Source organism: Bos javanicus, chromosome 12 (assembly GCF_032452875.1).
Source record: "Bos javanicus breed banteng chromosome 12, ARS-OSU_banteng_1.0, whole genome shotgun sequence".
In the NCBI taxonomy this organism is placed as follows: domain Eukaryota; kingdom Metazoa; phylum Chordata; class Mammalia; order Artiodactyla; family Bovidae; genus Bos; species Bos javanicus.
Window position 1 is genome coordinate 52236796 of NC_083879.1, and position 17042 is coordinate 52253837.

The 17042-nt window shown below is 34.5% G+C and overlaps 1 protein-coding gene across 20 annotated transcripts in view; it reads right to left on the reverse strand.

Annotated features, from left to right (window-relative positions):
* The window catches only part of MYCBP2 (MYC binding protein 2), a 266865-nt gene that overhangs the window by 66408 nt on the left and 183415 nt on the right, over positions 1 to 17042 (reverse strand). For all 20 annotated transcript variants that reach the window (XR_009740049.1, XM_061435145.1, XM_061435153.1 and 17 more), the window contains 5 exons: positions 15896 to 15951; positions 14291 to 14406; positions 11784 to 11881; positions 10952 to 11068; positions 10108 to 10248 (listed from right to left, as the gene is read on the reverse strand). Coding sequence is in view for 19 of the 20 variants with exons in the window: in XM_061435145.1 (XP_061291129.1) it covers positions 10108 to 10248; positions 10952 to 11068; positions 11784 to 11881; positions 14291 to 14406; positions 15896 to 15951 (528 nt within the window). In the remaining variant the exon portion in view is untranslated. The remainder of the gene's footprint in view (positions 1 to 10107; positions 10249 to 10951; positions 11069 to 11783; positions 11882 to 14290; positions 14407 to 15895; positions 15952 to 17042) is intronic.

Consider the following 17042-nt stretch of genomic DNA (forward strand, 5'->3'; position numbering starts at 1 on the left):
AAATTTAAAAATCTAATATATTATGCAAGATAAAATATGACTGAATAGCTCTATCTCTAAGAGAAGTATCATTCTAAAAGATATGTATAGATGTCCATTATGTAGTAGAAATTAAAAATAAAATCATAAGGTTAAAAAATATAGATTCAAAAATTCTCTGTACCTGTGACTTCAATATAGGATTGGTCTGGAAATTTTTAAATCCATTATTAACCTTCACATAATATCTTGCAAATCTCACTGTGGTGATGAACAATCATCAATTTTCACTTACACAAATACAAGGAATGGACAATATTTACTTACATTTTCTACAATTTTGTATCGTATTAATCTAACACTCAGTTATTCATTGACAATTTCATGAAAATGAGAATTTTAACTATTTGAAAAATTTTAAATCTAAAATAAAATATGCATTTATATACCTATTTTTGCATATTTGTAAAAATTTATACATGTGCACACCTATAAGAATATAAAGACAGTATTCAAAATAAAATCGAGAGTAAGGTTTAAACTTTAATTGGGCTATTTTATTCACCAGGTTTTCAGTAAACATTTAAAATGTCTAGAAATAAATAATTTTAGCAAATACATCATTTAGTTGTAGCAAACACAACTATTTCATAGTTTTTTTTAAGAGTAAAATTAGTCATACGTACAACTGATGTTTTAAAAATTACATGGTATGATGTAAAAACTAAGCCAATAGTAATAGATTTAGTGAAAAAACATCTTCACTGGTCTTTATGATACATCTTGAGCATTTAATTAAGTTTTGACAACATTTCTCATTTGACCACTCAGGGTAACAGTGAGAGAAAAGTCTTGGCAAAAACTAATAATAACAGCAAGTTCTTTACTGAATTGACAACATATGAAGACTGTATTAAAATATTTAATATTTTATTGATTAAAGAAATATATACATTAATAAATGTACAGCGAAGTTTATCCTTTTTTAAAAATACTGCACAGTATAAAAAGAACTGATAGACCTAAAATCACAGAACTATGTCTGTTATTCTCAAGCAATTCTAAAATTCACGTTTTATTTAATACAGAAATTTAAGACCTGGGCACCATCATATGAAACTGATGAACTGCAATGTTATTTTTTGCTCCTTGCAATTCCATCCCATTCTTATATGAATATTCAAAACAGCACTGAGCAAGGCTACGGAAAAAACAGAATAGCTGTGGGGTTGAAATTCTCCCACTTAATAAGCGAGGTCTGAAAAAGCCAGACTTGTATACAATTGCTGGAGAAACTAGTCATAAAATTAAATATAGCAAATCTGAAGTCAAGTAAAAGTTGAATAATGCAGTCTTTGGCAGAAATAGAGGGAAAGGGTTTATGGGCAAACTCAATTGCAGTACTTTGTATGTAAATTGTTTTCAGCAAAAAAAAAAAAAAAAAAATTAATCTTAAGCACAGGCTTCAAAGATATAATGTAAAATTTGTTATACATGCTGAAATACCTGCACAATGTATGATTGTTCCTTACAGTTAACTCACCTGGGGGAAAAAAGCTTTGGAAGTCCATGCAAATACGTCCAAATCCCTGACTCCTGGGCTAGCATTAAAGATATTCTGAGTGACAAAGTTTAGGAAAGAAAAATATCAACAAAGAAAGGGAACAGGAGATGATCTGCAGAAGACGCGTTCACAGGAGTAACAAAGTTCTGTACGCCAGCACCAGCACCAGAGTATTATTTCACTACAGGGAAACTGAAGCCACCTGAGTAAACCACACAGCAAAGAAATTCTCATACGTAAGTTTTTGTCAAAAGCTCTCCATGGATATAGTGTGTCATGCCATTTGCTACAATTAAGAGTTAGACATTGATTTCAAGCTTCAGACAGTGCAAGAAGGACAACTTAAAACTCCTTTAAATGACTGACGTATTGACGTATCTGTTCCAGTAAAGCCAGATTTGTTTTATGATAAAAAAAAAAAAACAGTCTGCTGTTTATAAAGACAAGGTGAAGAATGCAGATTGTATAGATAGTGTAACTAGTACTACGAATAATAAGCGCATGTAATTAGTATATGTGAACTTGTTATTACTTTTTTAAGTACAAAAAAAAATCAGAAAGTAAAAAAAGTCTAATTCATTTTTTCACTTTTGCTCTCTTCTATAAGTGGGGGAAAAAAATCACTTGGAAATGTTACTGAAAGCTGTCAGCAAATTTGGTAAGAAAAACAGAGAAAAAAACAATCTGAATTTTTATCAAAAGGTAGACCTAGTTTTCTCCATCTCAAAAGTTTAGGAAATGCACAGAACATTTAGAATCTCTACATACAGTCTAAAAATATTCTGTTAAGGAACAACCAATTCACAGCAACATGGTCCCAGAAAAATCAACATTTTCACAAAATGTTTTCATGACAATTAAAATGATATACATCTACATAGATATATCATTCTATTAAATATATTTACTTGATCTGAACTGAAAATCTTTTCAGAAACTAGCAATTACACAATTTTACTGCTTATATAAATACAAAAAAGAGGACATTAAAAATGTCAATGAAAGTTGTGAACAACAAAATTCCCAACCAACTATAAGCCATTTTACATAATGGGAATTTATTTCATATTCTCCAGTTTTGTGTCTTCCTCATGTATATACGTATATGGACAGATATAGATACATATCCATATACATACACCTATGCTAACACAGACATATGAGACATATAAAAGCCAGGGAAAAAGTGCTTCTATTAATGTGTCTACAGATAAATGCAAAACAAAAACCAAAAACCAAAGCTCCCTCCACATTTAAAAATAGATAGCAGACAGGGTACTTTCTCTTTAGGTGAAGTGGATACATGTTGCAAAGCATTCTGAAATGCCATTTTGGGGGTTAAAAAGTGTCCTTATTGGTTCATCCATGTATATAAGAATTTGTGGAGTATTTGCTCAAAGGTTTTTCTCCTTTTCAGAGAATAGTGGTACAGACTTTTGGACTAAAACAATGTCAATGTTTTTTAGCATATTCTATTTTTTAGCATAATTTTTTTCTACTATTAAAAGCAATGTGAAAAACATTGTAAGAAGTAATGCAGATTGAGTTAGGAATAAAGAAGCAATGTGGTGACTGAAAATTTCAAAAATTTTATATTTATTTCAGTGTTTAAACTCAGTGAGTCTGACAGCATGAGTTAATATGCCCTCATGCTAACTTGAAATAGCTTGAGATACCTTAAAGTGATGTAACTGCTAACCAATGTAACAAATTGCCAATACAATTTGTACATGTTAATTATATGTGGATTCAAATTTGACACTTCTTTTGCTTTGTTCTACATTTGTAGAAAATTCTTAGTGTATACTGGTTTATTGTAAGGCTATTTTTAAAACGTGGTATCTTAACAATACTGCATTTATCAAGTATCAAAAAAGCACCAAACAGAAAACTGAAGTTTAAAAATAAAATATACTGCATAGTTTCTTTTGAAAACACAGGGAAACTTAATCTAAAGATATAAACATGCATGAAAATATTAATTTCCTCAAAGTCTCAATTTCTCACCATTAAAACATATAAATTAGTTTTCATATTGTATAATTTTATAGACTAATGAGTACCATTACATATGTATGTATATACATATATATACATACACAAATACACACATATCTACAATAATCTAAGTCATCTTATCCTCAAAGACTATTCTGAAGGCAAAAAAGTTCTGCCAAATAAAATTAGAAAACTAAAGTATGCTAAAAATCTAACTAAATTGATGAGCACCAAATTGCAGCTTTAAGACAATAAGCTTCAAGGCATAGAAGAGACAAAATCAAAGAATAATTTTTATGGTGAAATACATGACCAAACATTCCCAATGCTTGAGCACAGAGTTAGGAATTACCATTTTTAAAATGAAAAAGGTAAGTATCTCAGGAGAATTAAATACAACATATAGTGTATGTTGTGACAGTGTTATTTTAAAGGCCTCAATTCCATTCTGTTTAGGAAACTTAAATGTCAAGCTTAAGAATGAAATGAAGCTTTTGACACCCATCTAAGGACAACATATTTATTAACGGTGTATTAAGTAAATATTTAGTATTTACTAAGACTGAAAAACAGGTCTATGCATACACATACACACAAATTTGCTAAGAAAACAAAACTAATAAATCTGAGGTATATTAAAGCTGTGACTACCATGCATCATTAGGTATCCCAAAAGAATTAAATTGGACATAAAAGGCATGAAATATATGCTAATTTTACCAAGTACTCTGAGTAATGTTATATGAGAGAATATCAAATGATATTTTTCCTTCTCTCCTCCAAATCTTCAGAGTCCCCAAATTTAGAAAAATCAACCAACTTTCTATATGTGAACATCAATCAGCCTAAGTAGGTAGAAAGTGGTTTGTATAATTGCATGGAGACTCAAGTTGCTTCTATAAGAATTTGAATAATATTAGCATTGTAAATATATCTGTGAATATTTCTAATGAGGTATCATCTACTTTCCTTGATATAAACTTTGTCACTCAACCTCACAATGTTAAAAGACCTCATTTATGACAAAGTAGACAATGAAGCATGCCTATAAATTTCAAATCTCTAGTATCTATTTTTGTAATAGAAGTAAACTTGCTTTCCAAAAAATTTAGGCTCTATCACAGGCACTCAAATGTTTCCCACATCATGTGCATAAATTATTTTTTCTCTCTTTTTAAACTTATTATTTTCCCTGGTGTATGAAACATTCTACTAGCTTAATGTGCAGTTTCCAAATCTTAAGAATTTTAATTTAAAATCAGCTTTCCCCAGGTATCCTTGAACATACATCACAGTATTCATTCTCATTTAACCATTAGGGTTATGAGCATTCGTATTTATTTAATTGTGGAATTCTAGCCAAAATAATATGATTTTTACAGCTATATTTACTTTATCCTCTTACAACTGTATTTGCCCTTATGTCTTCACTAGATGAAGGTAGACTAAACACACAAGCATGGGCTTTGGAATTATATGGACTGGAGTTTAGAACTAGCTCCACTACTTACTACTTATGATCTTGGGAGAATAGTTCTCTTCTCTCATTGGAAAAATGAGAATAATACAAACTTAACATCAAATGGATATACTGAAAATTAAATGAGAGAATAAAGGTAAGCAGCATAAGACAGTCAGAAATTATTTTAAGCAGTATGATCATATCAAATGTTAAGAATTAAAATTTAGCATTCAACAAATGTTGAAAGTCTGCCACAAACTAAATGAAATATTTAACACTTTGGAAGAAACAAACAGGAGTAACAGGGGATCTTAAGTGAGTCCTAACCCTTAAGGAGATTAGAAACAGAAATAAGAGGTATATAAATACAACTGGGCTAAAGAGAAGGAAAATAAACTAGGCATTATGAGTAGCTGGAGAAAGATGTAAGCCTTTTCTGCTTTTACAAAGTGCTACCTGAGCAGGAAGGGAGAAAGTTAATTTCCCCAGTATGTAGAATCTTTCTGTCCTCAATTCATGCTTCACCCTTATTAACTATTAGTTACCAAACGCAGCATGACTTCGTAACTTTGGACATTTGATTCTCTAATGTGAAATTCCTTAACTCTTTTATGGCAATTTTTCTTTGAAACCTCCTCAAATGTCACCTCCTAAGTGAAGCCATTCTGTAACTCATCATCATGCAACTTAACTCTGTGAATACTGTACATTTATCACATTACACAGCGAGCACTCTAAGGACAAGAATTGCACTCTTAATTATTTTGTATCCCCTCCCCTCTGCCTCTTCACCCAACACCTTTTTCCCAGCTTAGTGTCTGGTACATAGTAGGGACTCATATGCTGAATGAACAATTAGTGAAGTGATAACTAACTACATGGATGAACAATGTCAACAGAAATTTTTGAGCCTGGCCAATTAGGAAAGTATTAGAAAAGTTGTGGGGGGGGAAAGGAAGCAAAAGCATTTTAGACAAATGAAATAACATAAACAGAGACTAAAATGTAACGTTAAACAGTGTATTCTAAAAGGGGCAATAAGTCTAACAGACCATGAGTACCTCACAAGGAAGTATCTGTGTTCTTCATAGTTATCCTGATTCTTTCCACTGATTTAAAAGTCGTTTTAGAAAGAACACTCATAATATGAATGTCTAATGCTATTTAATCTCTAAACAAGAGCATTACTAAAGTCATATTTGAACCAAATTAGGGTGTCATTATTTTTTAGTAAATTAATGACATTTAAGGGCTTCCCTGGTGACTCAGACAGTACACAATCTGTCTGCAATGAAGGAGAACAAGGTTTGATCCCTGGGTTGGGAAGATCCCCTGGAGAAGGGAAAGGCACCCTACTCCAGTACTCTTGCCTGGAGAACCCCATGGTCAGAGGAGCCTGGCAGACTACAGTCCATGGGGTCACAAAGAGTCAGACAGGGCTGAGAGACTAACACTTTTACTTTCAATGACATCTAAATAGAACTACTGCCAGTCAGGCCAAAATGTGGCTAAAGAACATATCTACAATGAAAACCAGTGTTCTGCAATATGAGTACAGAAACAGGACACGGTAACAAAAATCACTTTAAAGTTTATTCTAAATATGGCTATTTATGGTAATCTTTTTAAAAAACAGATCATCAAATATTCAGTGTTCAGTTTCCAATCCCTACCCCTATTCTCCCCATCAGTTTGCTTGAGTCAGGCTCCAAATATGGTACATCCATTCATGTGAACACAAAATTCTTTTAACTAGACAAAGTTGAACACGGTAACGTAAAGATTGCTCAAGGAAACTTTTTGGTACTTTTGCATCTTTTTAAGTGAGTGGCATCAGTCCTTGATAATCTCTAATTTTATTTCAAACCTGCCAGCTTTCTGTTTAACTGAATAGTTTTTACAATGGTTAGCCATAACTGACAGCTGATTCATTCACCAACGAAGTATAAAAAGGCAAAGTAGGTGGCAAGTTATTTCTCCAGTAGTAAAAGAAGTAAGAGATGCAAAGGAAGCAGCAGCAAAGTACATTTCTTTAGCTGTATTAGTTCCCTGAGGGGATGAGATGGAATCATATGCTCTGTCCTGCAGAGTAAGGTACTCATGAAAAGCTTACTGACTGTCGAAGAGGCCTGTCCTGGTCCTGAAAATCAAAACCCTGGGAAATCAGCCTGTTCCTGCCTATGCCAGGCTCTGACTCCAGTTTTATCTAACATCCACACTGAAGCAACTTTACACCAGTTCTGTCTGAAGCCCCATGCCAGTTGTCACACATATCCTCTGTCCTCTTTGGTCACAAACATGCAATGCAAATCCTTATTTAGGTCATCTACCTGTCCTCTTATTTTTATACCAGAACTATGTTAGGCATCTTCCTGATCCAACAGCTAATTATTCCCATTTGTCCCATAACTTTATACTGTACCTAATGGGACCCTTTCTCTGATGGTAAACAAACTCACTTTCAAACCTCGCAGGTCACAGTGTTGCCAGCACCTGTATATGTGGATGTGGCCACATTAACGATCCATTTCATTCAATAAAATGCTCTAAGTATGAAATCAATTTCAAATATGCTACATTATCACACAAATTGCCTGTCTCCTTCCAGCTCTTTTAGTGCAGTGCGTTCACTATACTGTTGCATTTTATTAAGTCCTCCAAGTCCCTTGGACCCTCCACTAATCCTTTCACATTTCTAACTTAAGCTGCAACCCACAGCTGGTGCTCTCAATCGCTCTTTCATCAGCACCTGAAATTTCCTTTTGTCCCTATTTCAGCAGCCCAGGAAGTTCTGGCCAGCACTGTCTGCTTTCCTGGCTCTTTTAATTCTGGAGACTCAGGGCCATGGGGAAAGAAGGGTGTCTCCAGGATGCATCTATCCAGTGGTCTCACTGGGTCCTTCCTGGTGCAACAATCCCCAAACAAGTAGTTTTCTTTGTCAGATCGTGCTGTTTCTCTCAAATATTACTACAAATTCTTACGGCTTTTCTAAACTCTCTAACATAACTCAGTTGTTTTAGTCTCAGCTAATGGCTTTTCTCTCTTCTCTGGAAATGATGGTTTCTTTCACCTCTTCCCTTTCTCCCTCATTCCTAAAAACTTACCTACTGCCACACACACCATCTCCCCATTCACAGAAACAATTCACCAGTGTGCCCTCAATTCCATTTTCTCCTCTTTTTTCAGCCTTCAGATTCCTTTTCTGTATCTTTGATGCCCACCTTTTCTACTGGCATCTTTTAATTTATAAGGATCTCAAGTCACTATCATCCTTAAAAATTAAGGAACCAGAAAAATCTCAGCCTTCTCAGTGATACCAGATACTCTGAGTTACATCAAAAGAGAATTCATGTCATGTTTCAACATAAAGACAAACTAGAAAATACCAAAAGCTACTTCCTTTTGCTTTCTGTCTCCAATAAAGTCAGTGATAACCTCTTCATTCACACAGCAGTGGAAAGCCATCGAGTATTTGTATGGCTCACTCCATTTACCTCCTCTCTCTCTGACCTCACAACTGTCTGCTAAAACCCATCTCTTGGCTAAAGTTTAAAAGCATCAAGTAACAGAACATGAGGATTCCAAAACGAAGCCACGGGATTCAGAATACTTCCCGCTCATCCTTGCTACCTTTGTTTATTCTCTTGTCTTGTCTGTATGAATATCCTCCTCCTCCAAAAGTACCTCCTCAAATGAGCCACAAAGGAATTAGGAAAAAAAATTTTGAAGCAGAGGATGTCGTAAAGATAATATAATCTAACATAATGCCCTATTAGGGTCTTAAAATACACAAAACCCTATATTGGTCAAAATTTAAAATATAAACTGCTAACAAAATAAACACAATGGCTACTGTAATTACTGCTTTAAAATATCATCTTCATTATCCTGAAGAATATTTGGTTACTATAATGAGAGATGGATTAAAAGCATTCAAGGGAAAGTTTCTAGCCCCAGATTAAAAAAAAACAAAAAAACAAAAAAAAAGCAGTAGACCAAAACTCTCTAGACTTTCTTTATCATGCATCTATTAGTTAAAAATATATAGACAGCTTCTTTCCCCATTGTACTATATAAAACAAATACAAAAGAACAGAAAAAAGAATGTTTAATAAATCCAAACAGAAGTTCTATTATGTTCTTTTCAAAAGCATCGTTTTATATAACCACCCTTTTGGAGAACATTACTCTGGACTATCAAGGAGAAAAACAAACAACATAGGGACTGATTTGATAGAGCGAGCTTTATGCACTGATTCTTTTTAAAGAAATTCTTAGTTTAAAATACTAAGGTTATTTTTAAAATAAAAATTTATCTGTAGTATATATTAGCAGTGTCATGTCATTAATGTCATTCTTCAACATAAAGTCAAACTAGAAAATACTAAGAGCTACTTCCTTTAGCTTTCTATCTCCAGTAAAGTCATATATTTGGTTGACATGAAAAGGAAAACAAAAAAATCACACATTTCTGCTCAAATTATAAAGAGAGCCATGGGTTCCTATCAGAGTTAGTGACTTTTGAGCACTGGCTATATGTACTCCACTGCATCTCTCAAAGAGGCTAACAGAACTCTCACAGACTCTGAGATTCAACTAGAGCACTATGGCACTGCAAGTTTAAAAATCCACCTTGTTTTAATGAGGTAGTATCATACACCAAGAAAGAAAAGATTCAAACTTAAGACAACACACAAAATTACAAAACGCCACCAAAAAAAAAAAAAATCATATGTGTTTTTGAAATGAATAGTAATACTGAATTCTTAAATTTTAGTGTTGAGTTCATTCCAAACAGTAGTGTGAATAAGGAAGGAAAAAAAATGTCAACTACTCTCATTAGCCACTCTCATTCCCTGTCTCCCTGGAAAGAAATCAGTAGGCCTAGTTTTAATTTACTGCTTCCTCCTGTAATGGACTATATAGTATTAAAGGCCTTAGCCTTGCCAAACTTCACCTTTATTAAACAGAAGCTCTCAGAATTCAAGCACTTGAAGTTATTTAGTTGTGGTTTACCTCAGAACTGAGAAGCCTTAATTAAAGAAAGCCCTGTAATGAGGACAGGGTACCCCTATAATCCTCTTTAAAACCACCTTTTACTTACGTCAACAGGGACCAGAAGACTTTTCCCAAGATGCTGATTAAAAGAGAGGCACCAGGCTTCGGTATAACCGTTCATGTTAGGAACATACTTCTTTATCGTCTCATCATTGAGCCTCAGCCACACACCATCATCATTGTGGATCTATGGGATACAAGCAACAGAAACAAGCCATGCCCGCCTGTCACTCCGAGGAAGGTAGCAAAGTTCTGAAAGGCTCAAAGCAGGCAAATAATGGTGGACATGGAGATTAAGAACCTAGTTTTTGCATAAGTATGGGAGAACCTTTTAGGAAAACAACTAGCAAGCCAAGCAATACGATAATCCACATGGTGAGATCATAAAACACATTGTCACTTAGAAGTAAAAGCACAAAGAAGTCACACTTTGAGATAAACACTTCAATAATAAAAGCAGAGGTTTCCCAAAAGAATACAAGCCTTTCTTCCCCTCAATTTAGATTTTAATAATCAGAAGTTACATAATTGTATTATTAGAAAAATGTCCTGTCCAAAGTTAAGTGATACAATAAACACATACAAAAGCAAACAACATTTTAAAAGTTCAAGAAAAACCACTCATTTTCACTGAATTCTCATACTGGCTCTGACTAGTATGTTAATTTTTATGCTAAAAATATAATTTTAGTTATTTATTGATAAAGAAAAATAAATGCAATATTTGAAACTCAATGAATAAATTTTTAAATTCTGTGAAACAATTTTCCAAATACTACCCAAACTGCTTAAAACATATTCTAACAAAAAATTAAGTAACCTTATATCATGCAAACAGTGCAAAAAATTTTCATCCAAAATTTATTACCAAGTGTTTCTTTACAAATTACCTCATCAATGAAAGTGATGGTTCCATTGACCTTCACTATGCCTATCTGCTCACTCTGAAGAGAAGGGTGGCTACGGATACGGAGCCCTGCACTGTCCTTGGCCACAAATTTTCGAACCTGAGAAAGGCAAAGACAGACAGATGAAACAGGGAAATCATGGAAGAGAGACCTTATAAGTGGTAAGAGATAAACAGACTTGAAAGTATAATTCTGAGAAAGCTTCCAAAATTATTTGTAGCTGGTCTTCCTGTGCAAATAACAATGGCTTATTTTTAACAATAAAGAGAACATTTTTAAGTATAAAACTGTAAATCACTGAAAAAAATAGAAAATTATTTATATATTAATAAGTTAATTTCTAAACTTTGAAGACATGATAAAAAGGAAAAAAAAGAGCCTTTTTTTCCTTTTAGGAAGGTATGATATAAATTCTATTACCCATGTTTCTTTTTTTTTTTAATAAGTAGTTTACTAAAATTCCTATAGCACTTACTCTTTAGATGTTAGGAAATGAATTTAACAGCACAGGATACTTTTAATCTTGAGAACTTTACACACTTTAATGTCAACAGACGTTTTGTTAATTGTAAACTTTCAATAACAGGAAGTATACAGAGTCTATAAATTACTATAGCATTATACCAAGAAACCAAAAAGTACAGTTTTATACTTGAATTACCATGAACTAGTCTTCAAGTTTCTTTAGGAATACTTAGAATTCAAATACTGAAATAAGGAAAGTATTAGACATTGGATGGCCACCTTGAAGGATCAGTGAAGAAAATTAATAAATTTCAGACTGATTCATGTTCTGATTTCATTCTCCCCTAACCTTATTTGGTTGAGGCTCAGTCTTTGGTTTGACCAGCTGAGTTCCTGGTGGTATCATTCCTTTTGGTGGGTCTTTTACTTTGACTTCTAGGCCAGCATCTGTAAGAAAAGGAAGGGAACTGTAACATTTGAGAATATAAGGGAGGGAAGACCCTTAAACCTAACTTCATATACATTCACAGGCTGTTTTAATTAAAAGAAATATCTGAATTCTGTCCTTCAAGGTAATTAATATTTAACAGCTAAGAAATAGACGAGTACTTGGAAAAATGACTGTGAGATTCCAAAGGGGAGTCTCAGGGATTCAGGAAAAGAGGAGGGGCTATACACTGACTATATTAAATAATAATGAAAATTTTAAAACAACAAAAAAAGAAACCCTCGTGTGATTGAGCAAAGCTTGGTGTTTACAAGCTGGGACTCTCATGTTAGTCTTGATTGTTCCTAATTCTGTCATTAACTGTTTGACTCTTTAAGAACAGCACCTAGTTCACTGAGCTGCTGTGAGAATGAAATGATTTTAAAAATACATATAGAATATATAAGATTGTATAAAAAATTTTGATATATATTAAATACTCAATAAATGTTAGCTATTAGCATCATCATTATCCTAATGAAAATTGTCCTTGCCTACAGTCAAGCAAGGTCCTAGCCTACTATCAGTTTGGTCACCTCTGGTGAAAGCTGAGTTAAGAAGTTAGGGAAGAAAATGAATGGTTCTAAGTGACTATGAATCTTTTTCTTCAATGTCATTCCAGAAAATATGTATGAATATAAGTGGATTTTTCTTATTTATGTTAGTTTTCTTTACCCACTATTAGCAAAGATTGGCAACCCATTCCAGTGTTCTTGCCTGGAGAATCCCAGGGATGGGGGAGCCTGGTGGGCTGCTGTCTATGGGGTTGCACAGAGTCGGACACGACTGAAGCGACTTAGCAGCAGCACCAGCAGCAGCAGCAAAGATAAAACCTTTCTTGACTGTCTCTACTTTTGAACTTCTGTAATTTGTATCCCTTGCATGTCACTTCTTATATTTTACTTCCTGTGATTTTGTTTGCCCCCCCCTCCTTTTTTTTTTCCTAACCCGGGCCTCCCCTTAGAATCCCCTGGAGCACTTCCTACACGCCACACTGATGCTCCCACAGGACCTAGAGAGAACCTTGTTTGCCCCTTTTATCTTGCAATCATCAGTAAGCTGTTCACTTGACAGGAACTGTCTTATCTAGAACAATGTTTCACTTAGAACCAACAGAAGTCTGCTGAACTAAAGGCTTTAAGGATACTCTGAAATAAAAGAGTACAGCAAAAGGCTGCAGCTAAAGGTGTCTAGGATGGTACACATGAATCTGATATATCTAATCCTACGGTTGTTCTTTAGTTGCTAAGTTGGGTCTGACTCTTTTGTGACCCTATGGGCAGTAGAATGCCAGGTGTCTCTGTCCATGGGATTTCTCAGGCAAGAATACTGAAGTGGGTTGCCACTTCCTTCTCCAGGGGATCTTCCCAACCCAGGGATCAAACCCATGTCTCCTGCACTGGCAGGTGGATTCTTTACTACTTTGTCACCTGGGAAGCCCCAATCCTACAGTTACACTACATTTAATGCATATTCTATATGTCTACAGTTACATCAAGGTAAAGCACCTCTTTATCTTCACTGTAAAAACAAACTAAAGTTTCCCAAAGGGTATTTTGGCGGAATGTTGGAACAGTATTACTTTTATCTCTACCCCCCTCTATCTCTTCTCTACATGAAAAGGTTTCATGATAAGTATTAAACGAATTGAGAGGATTTTTAATTTCAGAATGTCTTAAAATTCCAAATATGATAATATGAATTGGATGAATATCTAAGATGAGACTAAAATATATGGGGCATTCTAAATCTACCTGATCAGAGGAACCCATCTGCTTGAGGAGCATTAGAAAATATAAGTGCTATAAGGAATCCATATTGATAAACTTTTTAGAGCTTTCTTGTCCAATTGCTGTCCAAGTATATGGATAATTAAAAAATAAAAGAGTAGAGAAAGATTAATCCCCAAAGGAAAGGTAAGATATTTTTCAAAGTTAGTAGAAGGTAAAGAAATTCATTCTTTCAACAAGTATTTCCTGAGCACTCATTGTGTGCCAGGCACTGAACCACACTGGGAGATCCAAAGATGAAAGAGGCTGCTCACAGCCAGGAGAGGAAGACGCACCATGACGGGGAGACGAGGCACGCATGTGGTTACAGGGCAGCACGGAGGAGATGGAACTGACTAGGCACACTAGGGAACGCAGGAAAGGAGTCATGAGGGCTACAATGACTCATAAATTACTTTAAAATGTTAAGACCTTGTAAATGCACAAGTTAAGTACTCATTATAAAGGAGGACATGACGCTCCCTACAAGTTAGGAAGTCTGTCCACGTCTGTGATACATGGACAAGGGCAAGCTAGAACAGAAAGAGGATTTTGATTCTAGTTCTTTACATTAAGTAACTCACAACTTTAGAAAAATACCTATTTCAATGCCATCGATGGTAACATGAATAGTGTAGAGCCCAATAGCCCCTGGAGTCCAGTTGGCACAGTAAGTGCCATCATTATTGACACGAATCAGCATATTCTCACTGGGTCTGAAAGGAAATAAGATGAACACTGGAGTATTTACTTTGGTTAAACAGCTGACATCATCATGAACATGTATCAGCAAACATTAAATTTCTGATTATATGATCACAATGACTAGCAACCTTACTGCCCTGTCATGGTGTTTTCCTACTCTCCATGATTAAATTCACTCTTTCCTCCTCACCACAAACCTCCAGCACCCCTCTTTCTGACTCTCAGCTGATTGCGACCTCATAAGTTTCTTCTGATGAAAAACATAAGCAATCAGATACAACCTTAAGGTTGCAATTAGATTCAATCTACTTTGCTCTACCTCCTGTTACAATGGCAGGAATGCCCTGGGTCCTGTCCAGTGCCAGCCCCTCCATTTGTGCTCTGGATCTCATTCACTCAACACTTCAGTGATACAATTCTCTTGCTCTCTTTTGTTCATCATTAACTTCTCCCACTTTACTGGATCATTTGTTTCATTTCTATAAAAACTTCAAAACGTCCCATCTTAAACACCTCCTGTTGATACCATACCTTTCCCTATAATACAGTCTCATAGCTCTTTCCCCATTTACAGCAAAACTTACCTGAACAATTGTCAACAACCACTCTCCATGTCATTTCCCATTCTCTTCCAACGCTTATCCTAACTATGCTTTTGCTCCCAATACTTCTTTGCAATTGATTATGTCACAGTCACCAATGTCCACCATGTCCCCAAATTCAGTGGCTGTTTCTTTATCTTCAGCAATCCTCAGTGGAATTCGATAATAACTTACAACTCCTCCTTTTTTAAAAAACCTTTTTGCTTCTGCAACATTCTTCTGATTGTTCTTGCATCTCACTGGCCACTCTTTCTAGGTGTTTTGTCGGCTCTCTCTTTCCTGACTACCTAGGATTGCCCCAGGATTTAGGTCTAGGTCCGCTATTTTCTTTCAGTGTCATCTCTGCAGTTGATCATTCATCATTCATCAATTTTAAATACTGTATCTATAAAGATGGTCAAAAATTTATTTCTGTTCTGAATTTCAAACTGGTATTTCCCATTGCCCTGGGAATAGCCCCTAATGAGCAAATAAAACAGTCGGCCAAAAAAACATGCTTCAGTTTGGAGTTAACAGAATTACTCAGAGCTCAAAATCAGAGTTCTCATAACTAAGTTCAATAACAAGTGCAACATATATTAAAATCACTCTGCCACTCCATTAGGTGACGGACAGAAGGAAATAAAAATAGAAAAAACAAGCCAATTTATATACTTTTAGATACGAGTTATTTCTGTATTACCTTAGTATTATGTAACATATTGGCAGTATTTATAGTTCAATATAAATAAATGCTTCCTGCAAATCTACACATTATAAAACCTGTCGTAAGTCTCTACTGGGAATTTTAAAATGCTATAAAATATTTCCTTAATAGACAAGAAAGTTGGAACTCATGGTGATCTTAGTTGTAAGCAGCTGACATGTCTTGGCTAAGCTTTGAGGAAATGATCCTTACCTCTTAGGAGTCGGTGATGCAAAACGCAGTTCTTCAAACGAGTAATTTTCATAAACCTTTAAGAAAGAGACCATCAAGAATCACAAAATCATTAGAAACATTCTTAACTAATGCAGTGACAGAACACTCAATAAATGGTACTGAGACAACTGGTTATCCATACAGGAGAAAAACAAAAAAACCCAATTACCTACATCACACCACCTACAAAAGTAAATTCTAGGTGTGTTAAAGATGTACATGTAACAAACAAAACATCAACAAATTCAGAAGAAAAAAAGGACAATATGTTTTGAGCATATTAAAATTTTAAATTTCTCCAAAACAAGGACACCATAAAGAAATGGCAAAGATCAGCCTTCACCTGAAAGGGATTTGTAATTCATTTAACCAAAATGGGATACAAAGCCATAATACATAGAGAACATAGAGAACAAATTAATACAAAAGAGAGAAACAACACAAGAGAAAGGTAAGTAAGACAAATCACTGAAGAGGAAATCTGAAAGGCCAATAAACACTTAAAAAGTTACTCAACTGAACCAGAAATCAAGGAAATGAAAATGAAAACAAGATAACCATATCACAGTCATCAAATTGTGTTGGTGAGAACCAAACGCGGGTGAGAACATGAAGCACCTAACATTCTGACATACAAATCAGGGGCCTATAAATTTTACAAGTACGTTCTACAATCCAGCAATTCTACTTCTAGATATGTGTCTTAGAGAAACTCTTGTTCACGTACAAAAGGGAGTATACATAGTTATCTGTAAATGTTTGATATAAGAAAATCTCCTTTCCTGAAACAAGAATTAATATCTCTAAGAGACAGTTTGGGAATGGCATTCTGTAACTTCCCTATCCTGGGCCTCTCAGAACATTCCTAAAATACTGAATTCAGTCCTGGTAACTCGACTTTCAAAAGAAATTATACAAACTTAAGTATGCTACCAGGAAACTAAAAGAATGCCTAGAGAGGTAAGGAGGCAAGAAGTTAAATTCTTTAAAGAAAAGTTGAATGAGAATGTTTAGCTTTAATTCTTTAATAGTCAAAACTAAAACAAACAAAAAAAAATAGTCAAAACTATTAAATTTTTAGTCCCTTTATTTATTCAACCTCAATCATCTCAACTTCTACTTTTAG